The following is a 26464-nucleotide window of genomic DNA, read 5'->3' as shown; positions in this document are numbered from 1 at the left end:
AAGTTTATTGTTAAATTAATATTGAATGAAAAATAAGTATTAATATTAAATATATAACAATCTGAAATTATATAAAAAATAAAAAATATTTCATTTTGACATAATTACATATTTACGAAAATATCTAAAATTTTTATTTTCTTCATTTAATTTTTCAGATAAAAATGGAATTTGTGTTAAAAACCGGCTTTCAATCTATTACCCACAATATTATTTTCCAACCACAAACTTTAATAAAAGGTAAAAATTTAGTTCTGGCTGAACATGTGAGAGATGTTGAAGAACATCGAAAATTAAATCAAAGTTATTTAATTAAAGCGCGCGTCATTAGACAAGCATCGGTAAATTCAACGCCTTACACAACATCATTGAATGTAATAACACTTACATACTACAATTATCATTGTTTGGATTTTTTTTTAATTTTATTTTTATTGTTTTAATATTTCAGATTAATGAGACACGACTTGTGACAGATGTCAAGTGTGATTGTGTATACAATCAGAGCAAGAAATGTAAACACATCGCAGCATTAATTTATTTCATCAATAGTGAAAAGAGTGCAACAAAAACAAGTAATGAACAAGTATGGGGAAAACCTAGTGCCCGACAGTTTGCAAAAGATAAATATGCTAAAGGTAAACAATTTGGAGAAATGTTTCCCGCAAAAAGAGAAAAATGTTATGAGGCTCCAGAAATAGATATTTCTCAATTGTTAGAAGAATCTCCTTTACAACAGGTGATGGTAGCAAAAGCTAAAAATACAAATATACATACGGTCAAAAGAGTCATGAATTCATTACTGCAACAAGTCGAAATTAATTTAGAAAAGGAAGACTGTGAACAATGTGCAATTAATTTTCTAATTTCTTGTGATAAAAATACGCAATATAAAACAAATTTTAAGTTAGATAAGAAGTTAAAAGATTTTTACGTCGAAAAAATTGAAATGTCCGAAGAAGATATCATAAAACTATGCTGTGAAACTTTGGGACAATCTACTTGCACTGAATGGTATGCTGCTAGACAACTAAGATTGTCTGCTAGTAAAAACGTGCACAGTATTAAAGTAAGAAAAACTAAAACTATTGAAAGTCTGGTGTATGAAATATTACATCCAAAAAAAATTGATTGCGCTTCTACTAAGTATGGTTTAAATAATGAATCACTTGCAAGAGAAAATTATGAAAAAGTTAATAACTGTACTGTGAAACGTGTTGGTGTCACAGTTTGCAAATTTCAACCTTGGCTTTGCGCGAGCCTTGATGGAGTAGTTGTACTAGATGGATGTATCTCAAAACTAGTCGAATTTAAATGTCCCATTTTATGTAAGGATAAACCTGTGATAAATATAACTGATAATTTGTGTAATGTTAAATATTTAGAACTCATTGATGGTGCCTGGGAACTGAAGAAGTCTGATAGTTACTACACTCAAATTCAAATACAATTGTATGTGAGTGGGATGAATATTTGTGATCTTTTTATATATTCACCAATACCAGGTGGTTGTTGTTTAGTTGAAGTGCTTCGTGATGAAGATTTTTTAAAGAAAGTTATTTCACAAAGTGAAATATTTTATTTTCGAGATTATTTACCAGCTCTTTGTGCGGCAATGACTAAAGAACCAAGTACAGAGAATGATGAAAACATTGATACATCAAATACTGATAGTTGTGCTGAAAATGAAATTTACGTTGACAATAACAATAACAGTGAGGAAACCTCACCAGTGCGAATTTTTACAGAAAAAAAAAATTAATCCATCAGAATAATTATATTAAAATAAATAAGATGTTTTATTTTATATTATTAAAAGTTTATTATATCATTATATTACATTATTTTAATATTACATAAAAAAAGCTTTATTACGTGTTGCTAAAAGTTGAAATATGATTTATTAATGTATATTTTATGCCTAAGAATATGTATTTAATATATAATTCAGTTGTAATGTTAGTACATGATCCAAAAAATTTAATAAATTAACCAGTTCATTAAAAAATATCAATTATTTTGAACCATTAATTATATTCTTCATTTTTTTTTTTGGAAATTATTGGTGGTTGTAAATTTACCAAAACACAGCATACATGTATGATGTCATCTACACAATGAAATAGATTTTCAGGAAATTTATTTAATACTTGATAAAGTCTTAATCGTTGCATTATGCGTTCAATATGAATTCGTACTTTTGCTATGCTGTACGTTTCTTGAGTTTGTTGTGTTGTAAATTCAGATTTTTTCTCTAAAAAAGGTGGCATAACCATTTTTAATTTTTTTCCACTTGCATCGATAAATGTTTTAATTTCCGGAAAACCTTTGTCAGCCAAAACGACGTCACCATCTTCTAGAAGATCTAATAAACCTGATTCAATTGTCATTTGAGAGTCAGATTTACGACCACCAGCTACTTTTGATTTCAAGGAAATAAATCCTCCTGGAGTGATACCTATGAGAACCTTCGCAGTAAAATTTTTTTTATAATGCGAATAACAATAAACCCGATGATCAACATTAGCAGGAATTTCAATATTAAATTCAGTACAATCGATGATTACTCGAGTATCACTGTAATCATGATGAAAACACTCAGGCATCGTTGCTTGAACAACATCAATATCCGGCCAAAATACTAAATTAGCTGTCGTACTAGCTAATTGCTCCAAAATGTCGAAAAAAATTCTTGAAATCGTTGTTCTATGCACGTTAAATAATACGCCAAGAGCCGAAAAAGTGAGTCCTGTTTTTAATTTCATTAAAAATATGAACAGTCTATCTTTGTAACCAATCGTCGATTTTTTAGGAGGTTTTGTTCTGTCTAATAAAAAATTAAAATTATTAAATGTTACACCAGCAAGATCTATGAGTTGCTCGTTTTTTTTAACTGATGAAAATCCTTCAAACATATTGGTTACTTGAGTTTCATGATCAGCAAACGTTCTATGTGGTGTACCGCACTCCTTGTTAACATATTTTTTATTATTTGTAATTATTTTTGACGTCGACGCTTCCAGAATCTCTGTTTGTGTCTCAGCATCACATTTGTTATTAGTGATATACCGATTACAAATGAATGTTTTTGATGAAACATTGGAGGTAAAATATATATTCGCTTCACATGCCTGCTCCACCGTTTGATTCATGAATGTATTATTTTGATCACCTTCAGCTATTTCAGGCGGTTCTACAAAATTCATCACCGGATGTATCTCAGCCGTTGACGATAATGACTTTTTCATTATTCTTCTCTCCATGAAGCGTTTGTGTCTAGATGAATTAATTACGATAACAGAAATAAAAATTAAATTAACTATAATAGGTATTGCTAAATTTTTAACTATACCGATTAATGTGACTTAATTTTTTAGTCGATTATTTCGATTAATCTAAATATATTAATCGAAACTAAATTCTTTTACGTACCTATTCAAAACGGCAGATTCGTTGACTTTACGTCGTCTATAAGCTGATGGAAAAATAGTTGGAGCGAAGTTGGGACTTGATTCAATATCTGATTTTTCACCGCTAATGAAGTGTTCACTGCATATAACATCCATAGGTTTTGGAGACCATAACGATCCATCAATACTTTACAAAAAAAAAATTAAACTATTACATACTCAGATTTCTTATATGATATACACATGTACATGATATTATTCTATAATATATGGTTATAGGTTATAGTAATACTTACTTTTGCCTTTTAACAGCAGCGATCCATTTTTTTCGCTGATTTAATTTCCAATTGGCAACCGGAAACTTATAAAATTTACAATTGCTATTTCGACTTGTATTTTTGCAATCGACTACACAACAACTTTGATGACCCATTTTATTTACTTTATTTAATTTAGTTGACACACGTGTTATTTTAATAGCCTTAAGTAAAAAAGAGCCACCCATAGTTCTATATTGTCCGCAGCGAGCGCTGACATCAGTTCTGTGTCCCCCACTATGCCTTACGCACCCAGCGAATACACCTCATTCGGCGATGACGCTTCCATCGGAGTTTTAACGGTTTCAAAACGACATCGATCGCACGGAAATTTGCGCAGGTTGCGCTGAGCTACGTAACCAGCAAAATAATTGATTGCACAAAGTTCGTAGCTCGGTAACTTCGTTTCTTTCGACGTCTCTGCGTTCGCCATTTCTGTTTCCTGCTCTTGCCTCAGAGCTTCCACAGCATTTTCAACTTCTGCCGTATCCTCGTCGAATTCGGGTTCGCTGGGATCCGCAGGCATACTCTCTGGCGTATCGAAAGCCCGAGCTACCATCGTGCAGGGTTCTATTAAAGCAACCAGTGCCGGCGTTAGGGGGGGCGCGATGGGGCGATGGCCCAGGGCGCTAAATTGTGGGGGGCGATTGGTGGAGGTGGGATACTTCCCCCACCTCCCACCCTCCACCAAACTGGAACGCGTGGTGGATGGTGGGGATAGCTAAATGTTCGAGAGCGGGGCGCGAGGTCGCCGATTTGTATACTTGGTCCTTGGTCTCTTGTCTCGAGCGGCATTCAGCGAAAAAACCGAGTCTACTGGCGGCTCCGACCGTTTACTTAACATTTTAACTTTTGAATGCTACAGAGGACACAACTCTCCGCGATATCGCCTTTCCGCCCTTTCCAAAATAGTTTTTCGAATATCCCAAATCTTGCATTACTTTTTTTCTCCATTCAAAAATACTCCTGCATTTCTCTTTCAAATTTTTTTATACAATTCACAATTGTGAATTTTTCCAGAGTTCTTGTACTGTTTTAAGTTAACTACAATTCCAGGTTATTCCCATGATGATTTCTTAATTTCTTAAAAAATGTCGGATCAAAAGATAAAAAAAAAACCTGCCGGTGCGGAATATCGGAAACGTAAACGGGAATAGGAAAAAGAGTTTCTCAAATCGAAAAAATTAATGAACATTGAAAAATACATTTCAACGACATCGCAAAAAGAGCATGAGTCCGTCGCAGAAAAATCTTACCCTTCCACATCTTTCGGAACGAACGAAAACCAAAACGAAGACAAGTACGGTGAAAATAAGACAACTAATGAATCCGAGCTCTCTCACGATAATCACGGTACTTGCGACGTGAATTCTGATTGTCGGTCATTTATAAATGATTTAGAAAACACAAATTCACAAATAGTGGATTTATCCGATGTAGGGAACTGGCCGGATAATCGGAATGATAAAATGGTTGACCATTTGATAACTGTCGGTCCGACGCAGGTTCAGCGATCCAACTTTCCGAAAGATGAATCCGGTCGTCATTTTACAAGTTCTCAGTATTTCAGAAAACTCCCAAATAATGAGACAATCTTGCGTCGTTGGCTGGTGTATTCACCTTCGAAAAATCGAGTTTTCTGTTTTTGCTGTCGACTTTTCAACAGTGAATTGACATCGAATTTAACATCCGAAGGATTTGATAATTGGAAACATTTGTCTGAAATACTAAAAATGCACGAAAATAGCGCGTTGCATAAAAAGTACTACCATCAGTGGTTTGAGAGAGAAATCAGGTTGAAAAGAGGAAACACAATTGATTGCGAAGAACAAAAATTGATTAGTCGTGAAACTTTGCGATGGAATAATGTTTTGACTCGTTTAATGAACATTGTTCTTTATCTGGCCGAAAATAACATGGCCTTCAGAGGTAGCTCAGACAAACTGTACACACCAAACAATGGCAAGTTCTTGGGATTGGTACAATTGTTGCGTAAATTCGATCCGGTTATGGAGGAGCATTTGAAGCTGGCAACAACAGGCGGCATTTCTGATCACTATTGTGGTAAGGATATCCAGAACGAGTTGATTGATCTGATGGGCGAAAAAGTTACGTCTGAGATTATTTCGCGAGTCAAAAACGCTAAATATTATTCAATTATAGCGGACTGTACTCCCGACATAAGTCACGTCGAACAATTGTCCCTGACAATTCGATTTGCAGATTTGACAGATGCCAATGTCGCTATCAAAGAGCATTTTATAGAGTTCATCCCGGCAAATGATTCAACAGGTGCAGGACTTACCGAAGTCATTGTAAGTATTCTCAACAAACACGGACTTGAAATAGCGAATTGTAGAGGTCAGGGGTACGACAATGGAGCGAATATGAAGGGAAAAAATCTTGGGGTGCAAAAAAGAATTTTGGATTTAAATCCCTTGGCTTTTTATGTGCCATGTGGCTGCCACAGTTACAATCTTGTACTGTGTGATGCTGCTAAATCGTCAGTCAAGTCTGTAAGGTTGTTCGGGCTTTTACAAAGATTATTTACGCTATTTTCTGCTTCAGTGAATCGGTGGAAAATACTTAGTGATCACGTGGAGCTCTACAGTTTGAAAAAGCTAAGCGATACGCGTTGGGAAGCCAAAATAAATAGCGTAAAATCTGTTCGTTATCAAATTTGCGAAATTCATGATGCTTTAGTGACATTGGCTAACTTAACAGAAAAAACCGATCACACCACCTCACATGAGGCAAGCACATTAGCAGAGCAACTGAAAGATTTCAGTTTCATTGTGTCTTTGGTGGTTTGTTATGAAATTCTGTTTCAAATAAACGTTGTTAGCAAACCACTGCAGTCCAAAGATATCGATCTCGGTAAATCTGCAGAAATGCTCGGTAATTGTTGTAATTTCTTCGAAGAATACCGAAAAACCGGATTCAAAAAAGCTTTATGCACTGCAAGCGATCTCGCAAAAGCGCTTCAAACCAAACCAGAGTTTGCACCTGCGAAACGTTTACGACGTATAAGACGTCAGGATGGCGAAATGGCTACGGATGAGCCGATTGAATCTCCAGAGAAAAAATTCGAAGTGGAATTCTTCAACAAGTTGCTGGACATCGGTTTAATGTCATTAAAAGAAAGATTTCAGCAATTGAAAGACTATTCGCAAACGTGGTCATTTTTACACGATATTAAAATAATTCCGGAAAGAAATCAACTCGCAGTATTATGTGCCAATCTTCAGCAAAAACTCACTGTTGGTTCTAATTCCGATATCGACGGAGGCGCACTTTGTGACGAGCTCATAAGTTTGCAACCTTTTCTCCCAGATGAGAATATTTCGTGTATAAATGTTCTCAACTTTATACGACAGCGGAATATTCAAGAACTTTATCCAAATGTATGGATTGCATTCCGGATTTTTGCAACGATTCCGGTTACAGTTGCAAGTGGAGAACGCAGTTTTTCTAAACTAAAATTAATAAAAACGTATCTCCGATCAACAACCTCTCAATCGAGACTCTCTAACCTGGCTACTCTGTCGATTGAAAATGAAATCGCTGAACAATTGGATTTTTCTAGTTCAATTCGTGTATTTGCTGACAAAAAGGCCCGAAAAGTAAAATTTTACTAAAGAACAGCACAAAAAAAAGGAAGAAAGTTATTCAAAAATTAACAAAGTATTAAATCAAAATGAAGAGTAATTAAAATATAAAATGTGCATTGAATTCATGCAAAAACAAATTTTGGATAACAAAAAAAGAAAATCAACAAAAAAATGAAAAAAAAAACAAAAAAAAAAATAAAAAAGAGGAGCTACATAACTTTCTACGTCCACGTCGTTAGCTCTGGGTCACGCTAAAGGAAAGATAGAATTCTTAATACACGTTCACATTGGTTCAGAAAAAAATTAACTCTCGATTTTGATTTCCTTAAGTGGGCGCCAAAATATTCTTGCCCAGGCTGTCAGTCCCTCTAACGCCGGCACTGAAAGCAACGACGTCAGGACATTGTACATTTCCTCTGCTGCCGCTGCCGATGTATTCGGTAGAAAGGATGTGTCTCAGAGACAAGCGAACCATCCGAGCCGTGGGATTTGGGTTGTGACCACCTCGCTAGCGAAATTTCGAGAAGAGGTGTTCGACAGAATCTTGGTTGCACAGTCCGGCTGCCAACTCGAATCCGGGATACTTCTGTTTATCGTCGTATACGTAAGTAGAATAGCTCTTACGAATCGATGACTTTATTCATACGCTCAGCAAAAGCTGCGCTAGCCTGCCACGTTTCCGTGTTGAGCCCGTGCGGATCCTTGCTTGCAGTTGTTATTGCCGCTGCAAAACGGCGGCTCAAAATTTGAAAAGCACGCTTAACGTTCATCGCCTGAAAGGACGATGGAAACAAGTGCGCCTCGGAGATGTGAGAGAGTAGATTCGAGGTAGTACTGCAGTTATCGTATCTCCAAGTTTTTACAAAATCTTCGTACGAAGCGATAATCTGCCCCCTCCAGTACAGTATTTTGTGTGTTCGCAACGTGCTCAAAAGACGTTTTATCAAATGAGGAAAGTCGAATGAAGCAAAGTAATTTCGGCCACCGCTCATAAAGCACGGACTCTCCTCTGACACTTTGAAACAAGAATTGAACAATTTTTGGTTCGAGGGACCCTGATCACATGTCACGAGGTGAACTACGGCTCCAGCTTCATGCAATCGACGGAGGCATTCATCGACCAAGGTATGAATCTCCTCGGCCTTCATGCCAGTCCCGGGAAGAAAATACGCGAGTTGTTGCCGCCATGATTGATTTGCGTTCAAACTGTCGAGGCAAAAAACGAAGACGTAGCGCGCGCGTTCATCCCTTCGACCGAGTGGGCCAAGATCAACCAGACCTTCGATGCAATCGAATTTCTCCGAATATTCTTCAAATTGTTTGATTGTCATCTCGTCCCATTTTAGAGCGCATACCCTATTTTCGATAGGCAACTCTTCAATTTTGACTTTCAACTTCTGGAATATGAAATTGCAGAAGCCGGGTTTTATGTCAACCTCCGAGATCCAATTGCGCACGGTACTTTCCGCCGGAAACATGCATCCTGCATCTCTCAAACGCGTATACGCAGACGCTGAGTAGTAAAAAAGCTGCTTTGCAAGATCTTTTTCTTCCTCCGAATAAGGAGCATTTTTCCGGTGCAATTGGAGCTTCATCATCGTTCTTGCTGGCGGCCGCAAACTCTTCTACTGATCAAGAAAACTATCGAGGGACAATTTTTTTCTCTCCACACGTGCACCTGTCCTCAAAGCTCGTTTCAGCTTCTGACGGAGTTGTCGAATCGTTTTCGTCTTCGATGCATTTTCCCGTATCAAAGCGGCATTTTGTTTACGCAGATGACGCAACACTTTTGCGAGGAGTGACAGATCACCCACACATGACATGTGTCCCTCAGGCGTCTGACATGCAGGGTTACTATCATCGGGTTGCGGTTCTACGCTCATCTACGTGCAATTTTCGTCATCCGAATCAGCAAAGCTCACCACTGTCTTCCTATACTTACGCGCATGCTCCGAAACGTGCAAATCTTCTTCACCTACGCCCGTAGGCACACACGCCGATGCCGACGAGTGAACCGTATCAAAGGCGGACTCACCTGTGCTTTGTACCTCTACAGATTCACAAGGCATAACAAGCACCGTTTCCGTCAAACCCGAGGAAACGGTACCCGCCGTTATGACAGAGTGGTTAGCCGCAAACGCGGAAATGAACGGCACCGGTTCATCGGCAGAATCGTTGAGAATCAACGACTCGAACTCGACCGGGTGCGGCGTTGCGAGAGAAATTGCATCACTTACCATTGTACGGACTGCGCAATCATCCACTGGACCTTCCGCATATGTGGATGAAGTTCGGACTTCCGGGTGGGCCTTCGAATCGTCAACACTCTCGAGAAACATAAGAGGAATCGCATGTTGCGAAAGTCTGTTGCCAATGAACTACATCGGGCTGAAATGCTCCCGGCATAACCCCCACGTCCGTAATGTTTCCGGTGATAAAGTCAGCAAGTACTTATTGCCTGCGATTCCGGAAGAAATGTACCTGCATTAACAAGTGACTCATCTGCGCCTAACCGCGCCGTGTGAATATATTGAATTTGAAACTCGATAGAAGAGTTTTTTTTTCCTACCAAAAGTGAGTTTTGGTGATAATTTTGAGTACTTTGCGATAAGGTAAAAATCAGTAAAAAAAAAACATTCTGCAGATGCGAAGAACATTTTTTGTTGTCATCATAAAGTGAAAAAGTTTGAAATCAATCGTTTAAAAAAATGTTGTTCAGAAAACCTCTAGAAAACTTTATTTTTTCTACTATTAAATTAATGTAAATATATTTGCAAGCAAGTGCAATGATTTTTTTTTTCATTGTCTCTTTTCGAAAATTTCTGTTTTCGAGAATTCATATAGGTTTAATTTCTGATCGTTTAATACCCCGCATACTTCTTAGATGCAACACGGAATATTTCTCCGAACATATATCAAAAATTCACCCTTCACAAGTTTACAGAAATTATAAAAATTGAATTTAAAATGGAGTGAAAATTTTGAACAATTTCATACATGTTTAGAGAAACGAACGAATTCATTCTATAATATAAGAAAAGAATATGAACGGAAATTTGTTCAACAATTTTTTCCCACCATAATTTTTTTACAAGTTTTTGCATTATCCAGAGACACCGCAGACGTTTCTCGGCAGACGTCTGCCACAGGGTAGACGTTTCTCATGATGCATGAAAGCACTCATTTTTCATTTAGGAAATGGAATTTAAAAAAAAAAAAATTTGTATGCTGGATAGAATCGGAAAAAAAATGAAAAAAAATTAATAAAAAAATTAAGAAATAAATGTACCACGCATTCTTCAGTACATCCTTTTTCGCATAGCGTTAGTTATTTTGGATTTCGCTGTTCTCCCAGATTCTTGCAATTTTCCATTTCGAGAAAAAATGCAAATAATTACAATGCAACACTTACCGGTATTTTTTACCCACGCATCAAGGCGGCAATCTCCTGCCACAGGAAATCTGTATAGTTTTGTTCCCGTAAATTTCGAATTCTTACAACCACGGTAAGCGCAGAGATCGCGCGCACGTTGCGGTTTGTTTTTATCCATTTTTGTATGTTTTTCGACGCAGCAAAGCACATACAGAAGCCACTCCCTTATTACGAGATTACGATGTTGAGTATTCGTAACACGAGTTGCGACTGACGATCGAAAAATTGGTAGCTAGATTTGGGGGAAGCCGTGATCGCATACAAAGTAATACATTGTAAACTTCGTCGTTTCGGGATATATTTCGAGATATACATGCAAATTTTCTCATAAATAATTGGATCGAGAGTCTACCGGCGAAGTCGAAGTATAATGCAAAAAACAATAAACCGAGTCGATTGTGATAGAAAAAAAATCAATGAGCTTTCAATTTTTGGATCCAACGTTTTCGGTCGGTAAACGACCAAAGGGGGGTATATTAGGGTGCTTTTTTTTCGACTATTTTTTTTTTCAGTCCCATCAGGAAATTTTTTTGGAAAGACAAAAAAAAAAATTCCCTGAAAGTTTGAGCCCTTAATATTGATATTAAGTCCTAGACCAAGGCGTGTAAAGATTTCCCATTGAAAATACACGGAAACTCGGATTTTTTATCTTTAAATTTCTATAGCTCAGCGGCATTTCATGGCATTGCTTTGACCATAGACAAGTATTTCTCAGAGTTAAACGCTCTACAAAAGCGCCCATTGCGGAAAAGTCGTAACTCACACCGGCGAGGTAGTACGGGCCACTAAACCTGATTTTTCTATGAAATTCGCGTTTTTTCGCATTTATCTCGTAAACGACAAGAGATACAGAAAATTATTATTAAAAAACAATACATGTGTTTTTAGTAATCTCTATTTTCCATTACTGTCAAAACTGTAGATGTATTTTATACTTTATTTAATTTTCCTTGAATTGGCAAAGGTTTTTATTTTTGATTGTATAGGAAGAAGATGTGTGGGGAATTCCCTTCCAATGCCCAAGAATATAGTACACATTTTCGATTATTTTTTCTTTTTTTTCTTTTGGGAAAACATTTTTCTCAATTTCCAAATATCCTTAATTTTTTGGTATTCAAATCGATTCTTGACAATTTTGCGCACAGGTGGGATTTTTTAAATAATTTTTTCCGTAATCCTGAAGATATTTCCTATCTGAGACCACTGTCAATAGGCAAGATTGCGGAAATCATAAAATTCCCTTTTTTTCTGATTAAAAAGAAAATCACTGACCAATAAGGCCACTAGAAGCTCGAAATGAAAATTTGAAAAAATTAGAGATGGTTTTTTATATTCGAAGCCATTAACGTAAAAAATCCATTTAACGACCATCCTAATAGATATATATTGTATATGGGGCATTCCACGTCAAATTTACAACCCATGTTCCTCACCCTCTTCGATTTTGATCATTGTATGATGTTGCAACCACGATTTCAACCGACTTAAAACAGTGTCGGAATTTTTTGCAGATTTCTTTAGCCACCACTGAAATAGAAAAAAATTGAAAAACCAATTCCGAAAACGCTTCTTTTAAAATTCTGAGAAAATTCACACTGATTTTATAATTGAAAATATGATTTGTAAGCACGACACGATAATGGGATCGTATTTTAAATCAGTGTGAATTTGTTCAGATTTTTAAAAATGTCGTTCTCGAAATTAGTTTTCCGTTTTTTTTTAAATTTCACCAGTGGCTAAAAAAATCTGAAAAAAATTCCGAGACCCTTGTGGATCGGTTGCAAGATCCTACTAACAAATTATCAAAATGAGAGGAGGTGAGGTACATTGGTTGCAATTCAATGTGGAATGCCCCATAGATATTAGATTGGTTGTTAAATTGCTTTTTTGCAATTTCAATGTTAGATTGTCGTAGATCGGCTTCGAATATATAAAAAAAAATTTTTTAATCTCTTTCAGATTTTTATTTTGAGCGAAGAAAATTACGGGCCAGCAGGGTCACTAAGGGCTCAGAATAAAAATTTTTGAAAATTAGAGATTTAAAAAAAATATATTTCAAGCTGATCTACGACCATCCAACATTGAAATTCCAAAAAAAGCCATCTAACGACCACCCTTGTGTACATAGTAAAACGAAAGTAATTTTCAGACGAACGGTAAAATCGCTAACCCGCGTACGCAAAATCGTAAGAGTTGAGATAGAATATCCTGTATCAACATTCCAGTATGCGTTGTCGATTAGCATTTTAATCGTTCATAGGACGAAACAATGGCAGTCGTCATAAACTGAATGCTGCAAACAGAATTATCTCATATTCCTTGTCTTATGTACAGACGAATCCTGTTGACAATTTGGCGACTGAGATGGAGGCGTTAAACCGGATCGTCAACCAGGACGAAATGTAAGTACGCGCACAAATCGCTTTGGAAATCCCAAATCAGCGTTTGTTGGTAACCGTTTAACAATCATGTCATCAAATATTCACATCGGAATGTAATAAATTGTGGAGATGCATTTTTTTAAACAAAAAAAAATATTTCCTCAACAACGCTTCCGACAATTTGTTACATACCAATTTCAATTTTTCTAACACGCCGATTGAAGCATTTCGAACAATCTATCGTTTCGGATTGTAGATACGACTTTTGTTTCCATAAATAAAAAAATGTTAAGGCCTCTATGCAGAGTCCCCCTTCCTCAATAACAATTGACCCGACATGTTCGCATCCCGACTTATTCCGGTCTTATTCCCTACACCCCATCTGTACAAAGAATATTTTATTCATTGCAGGATGGATGAAAGTACAACGCCTCAACCTGGTGTTGCCTCGGACAGCGCGGAGGTCCCAAAAACTCCGAATCGTAAGTACTTGTGTGATGCATGCGGTGCGCTTTTTTATTCACCATTTCAATATCGGCATTCCAAACATACAGTGGAGCCTTACACATACATAGCTTACACAGACAATGCTGGAGAAGGTTGTAAGTTTTCCATTCGGTATTGCCAAAGAGTAAGAGGTATAGCAAGCCCTGCTCGCGGATGGATACTTTATGCAATTTGCATATTTAGATTGTTTTTTTAATACAAAGAATACACTTATTTTGTTACCAACTTTAGTAAATCTTCGGCCAAATGTTTAGATTCAGTAAAAGAATCGTCAGAATGCAGTCGTTTAGGGTTGTGGAGTCTAAAAAAAACATTGTACAGTCGCCTGATTTGATTTAGAATTTACTTTTTAAGTCCAGAACTCTAGGCGGGCCCGATCTGGTGATTTTTTATGGAATCTTACGGAAAAGTGGTCTGTCTGGAGAAAACAATTTAAAAAAAATTGTTTCATGGAAAATAGAGTTTACAGGGCCGTCAAAATTATGATGCCAATGTTATTAAAAAGAAGATCGAAAACTACAACTTTTACTTTCAATTTTTTTTTTTACAAATACTTCAAAGAAAGTTAAAAAGAAATCGGGTGAAGTCATATACGACCTTGTGTGGTTTTTTTTTTAATTTTCCACGCGGACCAGCGTAGATGATTGTAGTGGACTGCAATAGGTTACTCTCAGTTGTGTTGTTCTGCTTTTACAGCTACCCCGAACGAGAATAAAAAGAAAAAAAAAAAATTGGCGATGGTGGGACAAAAAAAAGGCCAGGAAACAAAAAGAAAAAACGTCCGCATCTGCGTCAGATACTCCGCAACTACACAAGGTGGCCGAATCCACCTCGATCCAGCGGGACAAGCGAGTGTCTCGGAATCCGCGGTTCCGAAAGACTCGCACCGACGGTCCGTCGAAGCAGACGTCTTCGGACCCGCGGACGACGGAGGAACGAGCGTTAGCAGTGGTGGTGAACACGATACTCAATCGTATGTAACAAAAATTGATGCGGTAAAAATAAAAACCATACAAAAAAGACTAATAATAATAATGATGATATTCCTGATAGTAATAAGAATAATAATAGTATTGGGTAATGACAACATTTATTCTATTTTCTGACGTACGTTCGTTGATTGTTTGGCCAAGTGCACGTCTTCCTAGTGATTGTTCTGTTTGAAATGACAGCACAAGGAGTGGACATGGTGCATTCGACTCCATGTTGACCATTATCCCAACACAACCAGCTTTCGTGCGACATTCTTTACATTGGTCACCCTTTCGTATAGAGCATACGTATTTCATTCGTGGTGCCTACTAAAGAATCCATAAAAAATTCAAGGATATTTTCAGAACATTTTCAGGGTATTCAATGATATTTAGGAAAAGTAGAAATCAACTGCAATGACAATTAATGATTGCAGTTGAATGATGAACGTGGGTGATTCTACTGATTCCAGACACAAGTCAGGGTCCTTGATATTTGATTCAAACTTTTATGGTAATACATTGTAAACTTCGTCATTTCGGGATATATTTCGAGATATACATGCAAAATTTCCCATAAATATTTGAATCGAGAGTCGACCGGTGAAGTCGAAGTATACTGCAAAAACAATAAACCGGGAATATATATATATATATATATATATATATATTAGGCTGATTCAAAAAAAACGGCCAATTTTTTTTTTTCAAAATCCTCACATAAAAACTTCCGAGAAGGTGTGAAAAGAAGCCTGTAAAAAGCAGAGCCCTTAATATTATTATTAAGAGGTCGCGCATCGGGAATTTCTATTTCCCGTTTAAATAACACAGGAATAAATTTTTTTAAATTTTGCAATTTCGTATTTTTGCAACGGCTCATTGAATTAGCGGACCAAAGCATATTTTTGTAGGAAATTTGACGCTCTACAAAAAAGGTCCTTACAAAGTTTTCGATAGTCACACTCCTTCAAAAGTTATTCGAGGTCAAAGTTGAACTTACAAAAAAATTCAATGTTTTTTTTTTTTTCGATGATACTATGAATCTTTTCTTATTATTTTGTTATAAAGATATATTTAATAAATATATCTTACTCTAATTGGGCTTTTTCAATCATTAATTTTCCCATCGAGTCAATATAAAGTTACCTTACAAAAATGCGATGTTAAATAATAAACATGTTGTCATGGAGAATCCATAACTGATGCACTTGACTATTTAAAAATGTAATTTTTCCGAAATCTATCCTCTTCATAACAAAATAATGAGAAAAGATTCATAGTATCATCGAAAAAAAAAAACATTGAATTTTTTTGTAAGTTCAACTTTGACCGCGAATAACTTTTGAAGGAGTGTGACTATCGAAAACTTTGTAAGGACTTTTTTTGTAGAGCGTCAAATTTCCTACAAAAATGTGCTTTGGTCCGCTAATTCAATGAGCCGTTGCAAAAATACGAAATTGCAAAATTTAAAAAAATTTATTCCTGTGTTATTTAAACGGGAAATAGAAATTCCCGATGCGCGACCTCTTAATAATAATATTAAGGGCTCTGCTTTTTACAGGCTTCTTTTCACACCTTCTCGGAAGTTTTTATGTGAGGATTTTGAAAAAAAAAAATTAGCCGTTTTTTTTTAATCAGCCTAATATACGTATATATATATATATATATATATATATATATATATATATATATATATTCACTTCTAAGAGCACGCGAGGATTGATCAGCCGACGCATGATTACGAGAGAGATAGCTGAAATTTTTCTCATCCGGGTTACCAAATAACGAAACGGAAAAAAAAAAATGGAAAAAAATTTACACACTCTCGGAATTGTTTTTTTTACATTCTTTTTTTCTCTTCTCGGTTATCAAAAACACAAAAAAGAAAGCGGGATTAAGTAAGAATATGAAATAAAAAAAAATGTAAGGAAAAAAAAAGTCGGTCTACTCTCACTTTCATTTATTTTCTCTCTTCTGAGTTGCCCGTAATAAAAAAGGGGCGGGGATTAAGTAAAAAAAAGAGGCGCCAAAAACGGGGAACAAATCGATTCAATCTCGGTATTTTATTGTTTCAATTATTTGTTCTCTTCTAAAAGAAAAAAATAAATAAATAAAAAACAAAATAAAAAAATAAAAAACAAAATAAAAAAATAAAAAGCGACTCGGGATCGAACCCGTGTCCCGCAATACCCCACCCTCATGAGGTATCCACTCAGCTGCGCTACAGCTACGTCCGTGTACGCGCGTTTGCGTGATATGTTTACGGAGCTTGCTCGGAATTCGCTGATGATTCTTTGGAAGATTCAGTTCGAGAAAAAAATAATTTCCCCCAACCACTTGCCCATTGCACATTTTGCATAAATGTTATCGAGCTGGCTTCGCATATTTTTACATAGACTGCGTGTACAAATATTCGAGAACACCAGGCGTCACATATTTTCATATCAATAAAAAAATAATATTTATTAAAAAAAAAAAATAAGTATTCGAGCTGGGAATGGTTAATTATTTTGGTTCAGCGTCCGCTAATTGAATCCAAAATTTATCAAATCTGGAGATACTTTTATTCACTGACATTCATAATTGAAACAAGAAAAATCCCAATTCTTGCATTCCTGGAAACATCTGTGCGAGCGAGGACAAGGATGCGATTGGCAACCACTTGCTCGAGCGACCGAGTATATCTATATATACACGATTGTGGGCCACCTTCGGTGTATGGCCGCCTAGGTGTCAGGTCGGAAATGGGCCACCTTCGGTGCGTGGCCGCCTAGGTGTCACGTCGACGCTCCAATCTAGCCGGTATCACGAAAAACCGAGCGTTGCAGATCTCCCTACTCATCTCTGCAAAAAGCATCTAGCAAACAAAACTTTCTTTGACAGCTGTCATCGGCTGTTTATGACAGTCTTTGACAAATATTTTTATAGGTATCTGTTTCTGACACGCAAAAAATAAACATGCAAACGAGAATTATCAAGATGATTCCCGACGGGAATTGTCTTTTTCGCGCGCTGGCGTATTGTGTATACGGCACTCAAGATCGACAAGCAGAGGTGAGACTGAGTATCGTTTCAAATAAATCATAATGGCAAACATGTCAGTAGAAGTACTCACACAAGTAGAAATAGAACTCGACGAGAGTTATATCCCGTAAATCCTTGATTCGGTTAACCACTAAGTAAGGGCCTTCCCAGTTTCTTTGTAGTTTCGGACATCGTCCTTTCTGTCTTCGAGGTTGAAAGAGCCAGACAGAATCTCCGGGATTAAATTTTGTATCCCTGACTCGAATATCATAACGAGTTTTTAATTTGTCTGAAGCCATAGAAATTCTACTTATAGCAAAGCTATGAATTTCTTCTACTATAGGGAAAATATCAACTATAGCAAAATAAGTCGCCAAATGGAATTGGGGATGCATGGCATCGGGGGTTTTGTACATGTGAGTGGATTCGTTTACGAAAACAATCTGAGCAGACCTGCATAGGGAGCCAATAGCAATGTCGGGTTGATCGGAAACAACCGATCAACAGTTGCGGACCTGTCATCAAATCAGCACAAATAAATTCACCTGTCTAACAGATAGTGTATAAGGAAATAGTGAGGCGCGTAGCGCCGAGGTGGGGTTGGCGCGCGAAGCGCGCAGGGGCGAAGCCCCTAGTCGAAATATATATTATAATCGAAGTAGTTACACGATATTTGTCTTTTCATTCCCATTCAACTCTGTCGATTGTCAATAATTATATAGATAGTTCAGAATCGGAGAGAATTAGCTGCACTTAAAAAAAAAAACTACTTGTGTCTACCAAGTTGGTAATATTAAAAAAAATATACCGACTTTTTAAAGAAAAATCTATCCTTTAGAAGCAAATTTATTGCACTCAGGTTCTATAAACTATCCTTTAAATGTATAATATAAAATATCATTACTGTAGATTGAAAATTGGAACGTCGCGTCGTCTCGAAGTCTCTAGAACCTCCGTTGAGCGTGCCGTGAGACGTTCGAGTGACGTTCGAGAGAGTTCCGAAATCGGGACATAGCAGGTTCTAGAGACCTTCCCGCGTCTTTTCTGGGACCAATCCCGGGACGTCACAATCGTAATGTGAGCTCCCTGCGACGTTCAATGGATGTCTCATTACTGTGTGGGATTGTTGAAGAAATATCCGAAAGAAATAGTTGTTATAGAGATGAAGAAGCGGAAAATAGTGAAACCTTATGCCGGCTTGCACTCCAACATATCGATTTTGAAATTCTCCAATAGTTAGGGAGCTGGCTTCCATTTTGGTAAATGATTTGTTCGTTTTTCATATCGATATGAAACATGTAAAAACAAAGGGTACTAAATCATGTGTTCGTGTCGGCCTCTTGAACTGATGGTCAGAATCATCCTCAAAACGTTGAAAATCCAGAGGCAGACATGCAGGGCCCTGCGTTATCACGGGACGTAGTTGTAAAAATGTAAAAAAAAGCTCTACTAAATCATTTGTTCGTCGTTCTAGTTGCATCCATTCGATTCGATAGGACTACCCGAATATAAAAAAAAAGTTGGCAGATATTTTGGTCACTGATTTTGAGGTGTACCATTTTTTGAAGTTCACGCAGAATCAAGGGAAAGTGGGTATTACGGCTATTTTTTTGTTGGTATTAATAATTTTAGTATTATTATATTGTTGAGTGTTTTTTATTGGATCTAATAAATAAAAGAAAAAAAAACAGTTTATTACAACCTCAGAAGACGCAACGTCCCAGCCAAAAATTGTATACGATCAGACTTTTCGTACTTTGTTATTTAATAAAAATCTGTAAAAATTCAACAACATTCGGCATGCTATGAATAACAATCATGAATAATAATACTGCCCAAAAGTTATTAACAAATTGTTTAAACTAATAGTTATTTAACAATTCATTATATATGTATAGGTATATACTGTAACGCTAAATTCTGTTACCTTCGGATGAGGACTTACCGTTGACACTTTGGCGCGATTCTCTACTTATTCACAATATCATACTATAACAAAATCAATTACGTTGGGCGCCAGACGCGTTAGCGTCGATTTTCAAACAATAATACAAATCAATAAAAATAACACAAAACCGTACAAAAGAGATAAATAGAGAACCCGTTGTATGGCTGGCTAGGCTCAGGTACGTACGCGTACATCCCGGTAGAGTCGCGGTATTCAAGGCAGCTAACAGTAATTCCAGAATTAAAGAAAATAACAAAATAAAGAATAAACTCAAGTCAAAAAGAAAATGAACAGGTCAATCGATCATATATTGTCGAGAAGTTTACATGGTTGAGACAGGCAAATAAAATGGTATCGACAGCGGTAGTTACTAAAATAAACAATCGTTGTTCACAATAATTTCGGAAGAATAGCAGTAAACGGTAGCTTTAAAACAAGAGACGGTAGTTAACAGAGAAGTAGTACAGCAAGGAGAGTTCTGAGTACAAACACCTTCTTTACTGACCGAACCGCTCCGCGCAGCCCAGACGCAAACCCGTAAAGGTTACCCCCACTCTCATTAGATAAGACCATGCAACCTTACCGACAGTTGTATCGGTCGACGGTGAAAATCGCACTGCTTTGCCGGCAATTCTTATCGATCGAGGGTCAAAATCGTGCTGTTTTACCGACAATCTCACCGACCAAAGGTCTGTAGTGCTCGCCTGCCAACGGTAGAGGGCGCAGCGGAGGCGAGAACTTTTTTACCGTCCCGCATTCTTTTCCCACGGTAGGACTGCTGATGTGTAACATCAACCACCCCCACATTCTTTTCCCACGTTATCAACCATGTGACATTCCAAAATTAATGGTTCCGAGAATTGTTTGGCTCAAATTCAACGTCGCACCAACACGGTAGGACTGCTGATGTGTAACATCAACCACCCCACATTCCTTTCCCACCTTATCAACCTAGCGACATTCCAAAATTAATAGTTCCGAGAATTGTTTGTCCCAACGTCGCACCGAAATCCTTTGACCGCATACCGCTCGCCGTCGAAACTTGTCGAACGCATTGTTTTGTCTAACCACCTTACCAACCACGTGACATTCCAAAATTAATGGTTCCGAGAATCGTGTTTCACTTATTCGGATGTCGGTTTGATATCAACCACCTCACATTCCTTTCCCACCTTATCAACCACGTGACATTCCAAAATTAATGGTTCCGAGAATTGTTTTTCACTTACTCGGATGTCGGTTTGATATCCAAGGTCGACCGATAGTCGCGGTACAGAGCCATGGATCTGCGGTGTCGGGTTACTATCGCTCTTGGAATGCCAAAAGGTGCGCGCGCATCCGTACAGCTGCCCTATAAAAAGGACGCTCATCACTGCAAACGATTATTACGTCACAAGCTGTCAAGCATACGTGAGGAAAAAGCTCAAGATGGAATCCGCGAAGTGTTTGAGATTGATCGATATTATGGAATCGGCGTTCAAGATTTTATCGGAAAAATCGTCGCCGGCAGAAATTGCAAAATGGATTCGACTCGGAACCCAAAATATCAGGCTTTTGAATAAAATCTTACGCAACAACGCCTCAACGATCGGGGAGAAGACAAGAATTTTGACTACAATTGGAATTCTGAAATCGTTGACAGTCAAATTTCAACAATTGCAGAAAGTGGGTGACGGATTACGAAGCCGACGAAGAAGCGATCGAGTACGGTGGGAAGATTTGGAATCAGCTTTCGAGAGTAGAATTCGAACTGGATCCATCGTCAATTTGAAGCATAAAGATGTGGAGAGATTTCTAGAAGACGCAAAGGTACTAGCTGTGACGAGGCTGAAAAACGCTCTGAAGAAAGACAGGAGCTTGAAAGCCAACGTTATCCTGGCTTGTAAATTTGAACTCAGAAAAGTTGATCGCACGGTGGAAGAGATCAAATTTTTTAATACGAGAAATGAAATCATCCTCCAGACAACGGATATCAACGAATGGTTCATCGAAAACGCGACGGAGCGTTTGTTGAAAAAGGTGGAAGATTTCCAGGAAAAGGATTCGGGCTGGTCGCTGACCGAAATAATCAATTTGACTGTGAATATCAACAAGTACGTGCCACTACGAGGCGGTGTCTTCACATACACACCACTACCCAAAGATATTCAAGATAAGAAGGCTGTCGTCAACATCCGTAACAGCGACTCGTATTGCTTCCTCTGGTCGGTCACCGCAGCTCTGTTCCCAGCCGACAACAACAATCCCAGCAAAATTACTTCGTATCCACATTTCAGCTCAGTGCTACAATACGACGATTTGCATTTTCCAATGTCTTTAGACAAAAACACCATTTCAAAATTTGAGAAGCTTAACGGTCTTTCAATTAACGTTTACGGTATAGATAGTGCGGAAAAACAAAAGCGCAGTGAAATCGTACCCATTTATTTAAGCCGAAACAAGTCTGATAAGCCTACAATCCATCTTTTAGTAATAGAGTCTGAAAACGACGATGACGATGATAGTATGGAAAATATTGAAAAGAATGTAACACATCATTTTGCATGGATTCGGAATTTATCGCGGTTGACAAGTTCTCAAATTTCGAAACGCAATGGTCGTACTTGGTTATGTGATAGGTGTCTATCACACTTTCAATCTGAAGAGTGTTTAACAAAGCACAATGTAGATTGCATGAATTTAAACAAAACCAAAGTTATTCTACCTACAGATGAGGAAAAATACTCAAATTCAAAAATTTCAAGCACAAAGAAACCGTTCCATTCTGCATTTACGCGGATCTCGAATGTTTACTGCAACCCACACATGAAAGTTTTGGGGAAAATAGAATAATTTATCAGAAGCATCTTCCGTATAGTATAGCTTACTATCTGCATTGCGCGTTTGACGATTCGCTTTCAAAATTCAAAATTAATCGTGGAGAGACTTGCGTTCAATGGTTTGTGAACGAGTTAGCGGAATTGGCACATTCGTTGGAAGTTTATTTCAAGACTGTTGTACCGATGGAACCACTAAATTTCAATCAAATCAACGAATTTCACTCAACAACAGTGTGTCACATTTGTGAAAAACCGTTTACACTCGCAGACGTGAAACATCGTGATCACTGCCATTTCACGGGAAAGTACCGTGGTGCTGCTCACCGAGGTTGCAATCTAAATTACCAAAATTCGCACATTATCCCAGTGATATTCCACAATCTGTCGGGTTACGATTCACATTTCCTGATCAAAGCACTGGCCACATCGTTCGAGGGCACAACTGAGCTTCTACCCGTGAACAAAGAAAAGTACATTTCATTTACAAAATACGTCGAGGGGACAGATATAAAGTTTAGATTCGTAGATTCGTACCGCTTCATGCCCAGTAGTCTTGAGAAATTAGCAACGTATCTCGGTGATGATCAGAAATCAATCACACGAAAATTTTATCATAGCTCAGATAAATTTCAGTTATTGACCAGAAAAGGAGTGTTCCCGTACGAATACATAGACAGTTGGGAGAAGCTCGAGGACACACGGTTACCATCCAAACAACAATTTTACTCAAAATTAAATGATCGGGATATATCAGACGACGACTATGCACATGCATGTAAAGTTTGGCAAACTTTTAACGTTCAAACTTTGGGAGAGTATTCGGACTTGTATTTACAGACGGACGTGTTTTTACTGGCCGACGTTTTTCAAAACTTTCGACAGAGCTGTTGGACGACGTACAAACTGGACCCGTTACATTACTACACAGCGCCCGGTCTGTCGTTTGATGCAATGTTAAAATGTACAGGCATCGAACTCGAGCTTCTCACCGACATAGACATGGTTATGTTTATCGAAAAGGGTATTCGTGGTGGTGTGTCACAGTGTTCGAACAGATACGCAAAGGCCAACAATAGATATATGGGAGAGGAATTCGATCCTGAGGTCGAAGAATCTTATCTCATGTACTTTGACGTTAATAATTTGTACGGTGCTGCTATGAGCTTTGCTCTGCCATACAGTTCCTTCGAATGGTTATCAGACTTCGGACAATGCGACGTTCTTACCATCTCGGACGACGCGGAGTTTGGTTACATACTGGAGGTTGATTTGGAATATCCTGAGGAACTGCATGAAATTCATAAGGATTTACCACTGTGTCCGGAGCACTACATACCTCCGATCTCGAATAGTAAGCAACCGAAATTGACACCCACGCTATTTTCCAAGAAAAACTACGTTGTTCACTACCGCGTTTTGAAACAATGCTTACAATTAGGCTTAAAATTACTCAAAATTCATAGAGTTCTCAAATTCAGACAAACCCGGTGGCTCAAAAATTATATAGATTTAAATACCGATTTGCGGAAAAAATCTCACAACGAATTTGAGAAAAACTTTTACAAACTGATGAACAACGCAGTTTTTGGTAAAACTATGGAAAACGTGCGAAAGTATAGAGATGTCAGGCTGATCACGAAATGGGATGGAAGATACGGTGCTAGAGCTACCATAGCCAAACCCAATTTTCACAGCTGCACCGTTTTCGACAAAGATATAATTATCGTTGAAATGAGTAAGACGAAAGTCAAGTTGAATAAACCATTGTACGCAGGTTTCTCCATCATGGATCTGGCTAAAACATATATCTACGATTTTCATTACAATTACATTAAGCAGAAATTCGGCAACCGAGCAAAATTAATGTACACGGATACCGACAGTTTGATTTACAATTTTACCGTCCCCGACATATACGAACACATTAAGGAGGACTTGCACAAATTCGACACGTCTGATTATCCTCTTGACAACGTTTATGGAATGCCTCTAGCGAACAAAAAAGTTCTCGGCTTGATGAAAGACGAGAATAACGGGAAAATCATGCTGGAATTTGTAGGGTTACGAGCTAAATTGTACGCATTCCGAGTCTTGGGAGACGAGACAGACAATAAACGTGCCAAAGGTGTTAGAGGATCAACGTTAAGAAAAATAACCTTCAACGATTATTTGGACTGTGCGTTGAAACGTGAAAATCTATCGTCAAATCAGCATTTGATATTGAGTCGAAAGCACGAGGTATACACCGTAGAACAGCAGAAAGTAGCATTGAGCTGGAATGACGACAAGCGGATCGTGTTTCAAAATACAACCGACACGCTTCCGTGGGGCTACAAGCCTACACCTTAGCTCTATAACTGTACCATGATGTATAAAATATTATTGTTATGTAGGATAAGAACGCTCCGAAATATAAGAAATTGTACAACGATGCATATGTCTGTCGATTGTCTAAAAAATAAAGACGCATACTTGTTGTGTGTCGGATATAAAATAAAGAGGGACATACGTTTTTACAAAAAAAAATTCATTTATTCTGGGGGAACGTTATATAAGCGAAAAGTGAAAACTTCATCGCCAGTCTGAAGCTGTTCTTCTTGCAAATGAGAAGTGCTCTGGAACAACAACGTGAATTGAAGAAACGACTAGAACTGCTCCTCAAGAATATTGGAGAAGTAAAACATCTGCTGAAAATCAGATCTGACCTCAATCAACTCACAAGAGATTTCGAGCACATACAACTCGACCGTAACGATCATGGACTTTTCAAAAATTGAACGAAGTCGCTCGCCTGGAGACACTTCTGCCCTTGAAAAAAGCTTTCGGACCTCGAAGTATACTTCGAATACCGGGTCAGTGGCGTTCGTCGGGTTAAAACGAAATTTGGAGACAAAATCGTTCTGGACTTGGATGACTCTTTCACGATTTTTCTGCCCAACCGACTGACCAAGGCCCTCCACGAAAATGAAGATTTGTTCCAGAAGGTGACGACAGCCAGTAAGGAGATACGGTTGCATATACGCTATCTTGGCGGACCCTACGGTCAACTTTAATTCGTATACGTATAATCTGAGTATCGCATTCGAATATCCAATGTTCTGTGTAAGTCTTACGTTCAATAAACAAAAAAAAAGATTGAAATTATGAATATTTTTTCATTTATCCATCATGTATACCTTTGATCCTACGTACGTTTTGTACCTTGTAGTTGTATCTAGAATTAAGTCTCAAAATCTAAGAAAATGCTACTCCGAACACCACTTAGCAACGATGGAGGGTTTCGAGCTGCGTCATGTAATGTGAACTCTACGATGAGTATTTGGACGGGTTCAGACAAGACCAGAGTGCAAGGTCGGCCGATAGCCGCGGTACAGAGCCAAGGATCTGCGGTGTTGGGTTACTATCGCTCTGGGAATGCAAAACATAACTCGGTTTGAGTACAGCTCGGTCAAGGATGGAGAGCAAGGTCGAATCTTACATAAGCTTCGTATTGAAAAAAATTCTCTCTCAAGAGCTAAGGTGAAGGTATAAAATTATTTCATGAATATTCTTTGAAAAAAACAGTTTTATTACATCTGTCGCGAACAGAAATAATAAAATAATGTACTACTCAGTCATAACAAAATTTAATATGGAAGGTTTAGGTAATAAGCAGGGATGTTTTAAATATATCGTTCTGAGGAGGACCCCCATCACGGCTGAAACGTAAACATAAAAACAGTGTTTTGATGTTCACGACCTTCATATCCAAGAATAATATTATTCAACAATTCACCAAGGTCAAGAAAAATCGTCTTCTTCACTATTCCAGAATTTCCGAATTGCCTGGCTTTTACGGGTCTCAAGATTTTTGAAGTTACAGCATTGTTCAGCTCTGCGGGATCTGCGACATTGCACAGTCTCTTGTTCCGTTTATATATAGATCCCGCAGAGCTGAACAATGCTGTAACTTCAAAAATCTTGAGACCCGTAAAAGCCAGGCAATTCGGAAATTCTGGAATAGTGAAGAAGACGATTTTTCTTGACCTTGGTGAATTGTTGAA

General features: G+C 37.7%; 3 protein-coding genes across 3 annotated transcripts in view; 2 read left to right on the top strand and 1 right to left on the bottom strand.

The window, feature by feature from the left end:
- The window catches only part of LOC124224763 (uncharacterized), a 32217-nt gene that overhangs the window by 5631 nt on the left and 122 nt on the right, over positions 1-26464 (top strand). The window contains exons 2-4 of the mRNA XM_046636968.2: positions 13106-13173; positions 13564-13634; positions 14356-14632. Coding sequence (XP_046492924.1) covers positions 13136-13173; positions 13564-13634; positions 14356-14632 — 386 coding nt within the window. The 5' untranslated portion in view covers positions 13106-13135. The remainder of the gene's footprint in view (positions 1-13105; positions 13174-13563; positions 13635-14355; positions 14633-26464) is intronic.
- Positions 1620-3865, bottom strand: LOC138190773 (uncharacterized). The gene is made up of 4 exons (XM_069135054.1): positions 3707-3865; positions 3433-3597; positions 2082-3276; positions 1620-1679 (listed from the first exon to the last, which is right to left on the bottom strand). Exons 1-4 carry the CDS (start codon positions 3841-3843, stop codon positions 1620-1622), a joined length of 1557 nt encoding a protein of 518 aa, XP_068991155.1. The 5' UTR covers positions 3844-3865.
- LOC124218755 (zinc finger MYM-type protein 1-like) lies at positions 5438-7378 on the top strand. The gene is made up of 2 exons (XM_046625548.2): positions 5438-5791; positions 6296-7378. The coding sequence occupies exons 1-2, from the start codon at positions 5461-5463 to the stop codon at positions 7363-7365; spliced, it is 1401 nt and encodes a 466-aa protein (XP_046481504.1). The 5' UTR covers positions 5438-5460; the 3' UTR covers positions 7366-7378.

Source organism: Neodiprion pinetum, chromosome 1 (genome assembly GCF_021155775.2).
Source record: "Neodiprion pinetum isolate iyNeoPine1 chromosome 1, iyNeoPine1.2, whole genome shotgun sequence".
NCBI lineage: Eukaryota > Metazoa > Arthropoda > Insecta > Hymenoptera > Diprionidae > Neodiprion > Neodiprion pinetum.
The sequence above is the reverse complement of the archived record's forward strand: the minus strand, read 5'-3'. Positions and strand labels throughout refer to the sequence as shown.

Coding starts and splice junctions, on each gene's coding strand:
- LOC138190773 (XM_069135054.1), bottom strand. CDS start 3,843: ATGGGTCATCAAAGTTGTTGTGTAGTCGATTGCAAAAATACAAGTCGA. Junction 3,277..3,432: donor GAATCTGCCGTTTTGAATAG/GTACGTAAAAGA, acceptor TAATTCATCTAG/ACACAAACGCTTCATGGAGA. Junction 1,680..2,081: donor TACATGTATGCTGTGTTTTG/GTAAATTTACAA, acceptor TTTCATTTTCAG/CACAACTATCAGTATTTGAT.
- LOC124218755 (XM_046625548.2), top strand. CDS start 5,461: ATGCACGAAAATAGCGCGTTGCATAAAAAGTACTACCATCAGTGGTTT. Junction 5,792..6,295: donor CATTTCTGATCACTATTGTG/GTAAGGATATCC, acceptor TTTCTGCTTCAG/TGAATCGGTGGAAAATACTT.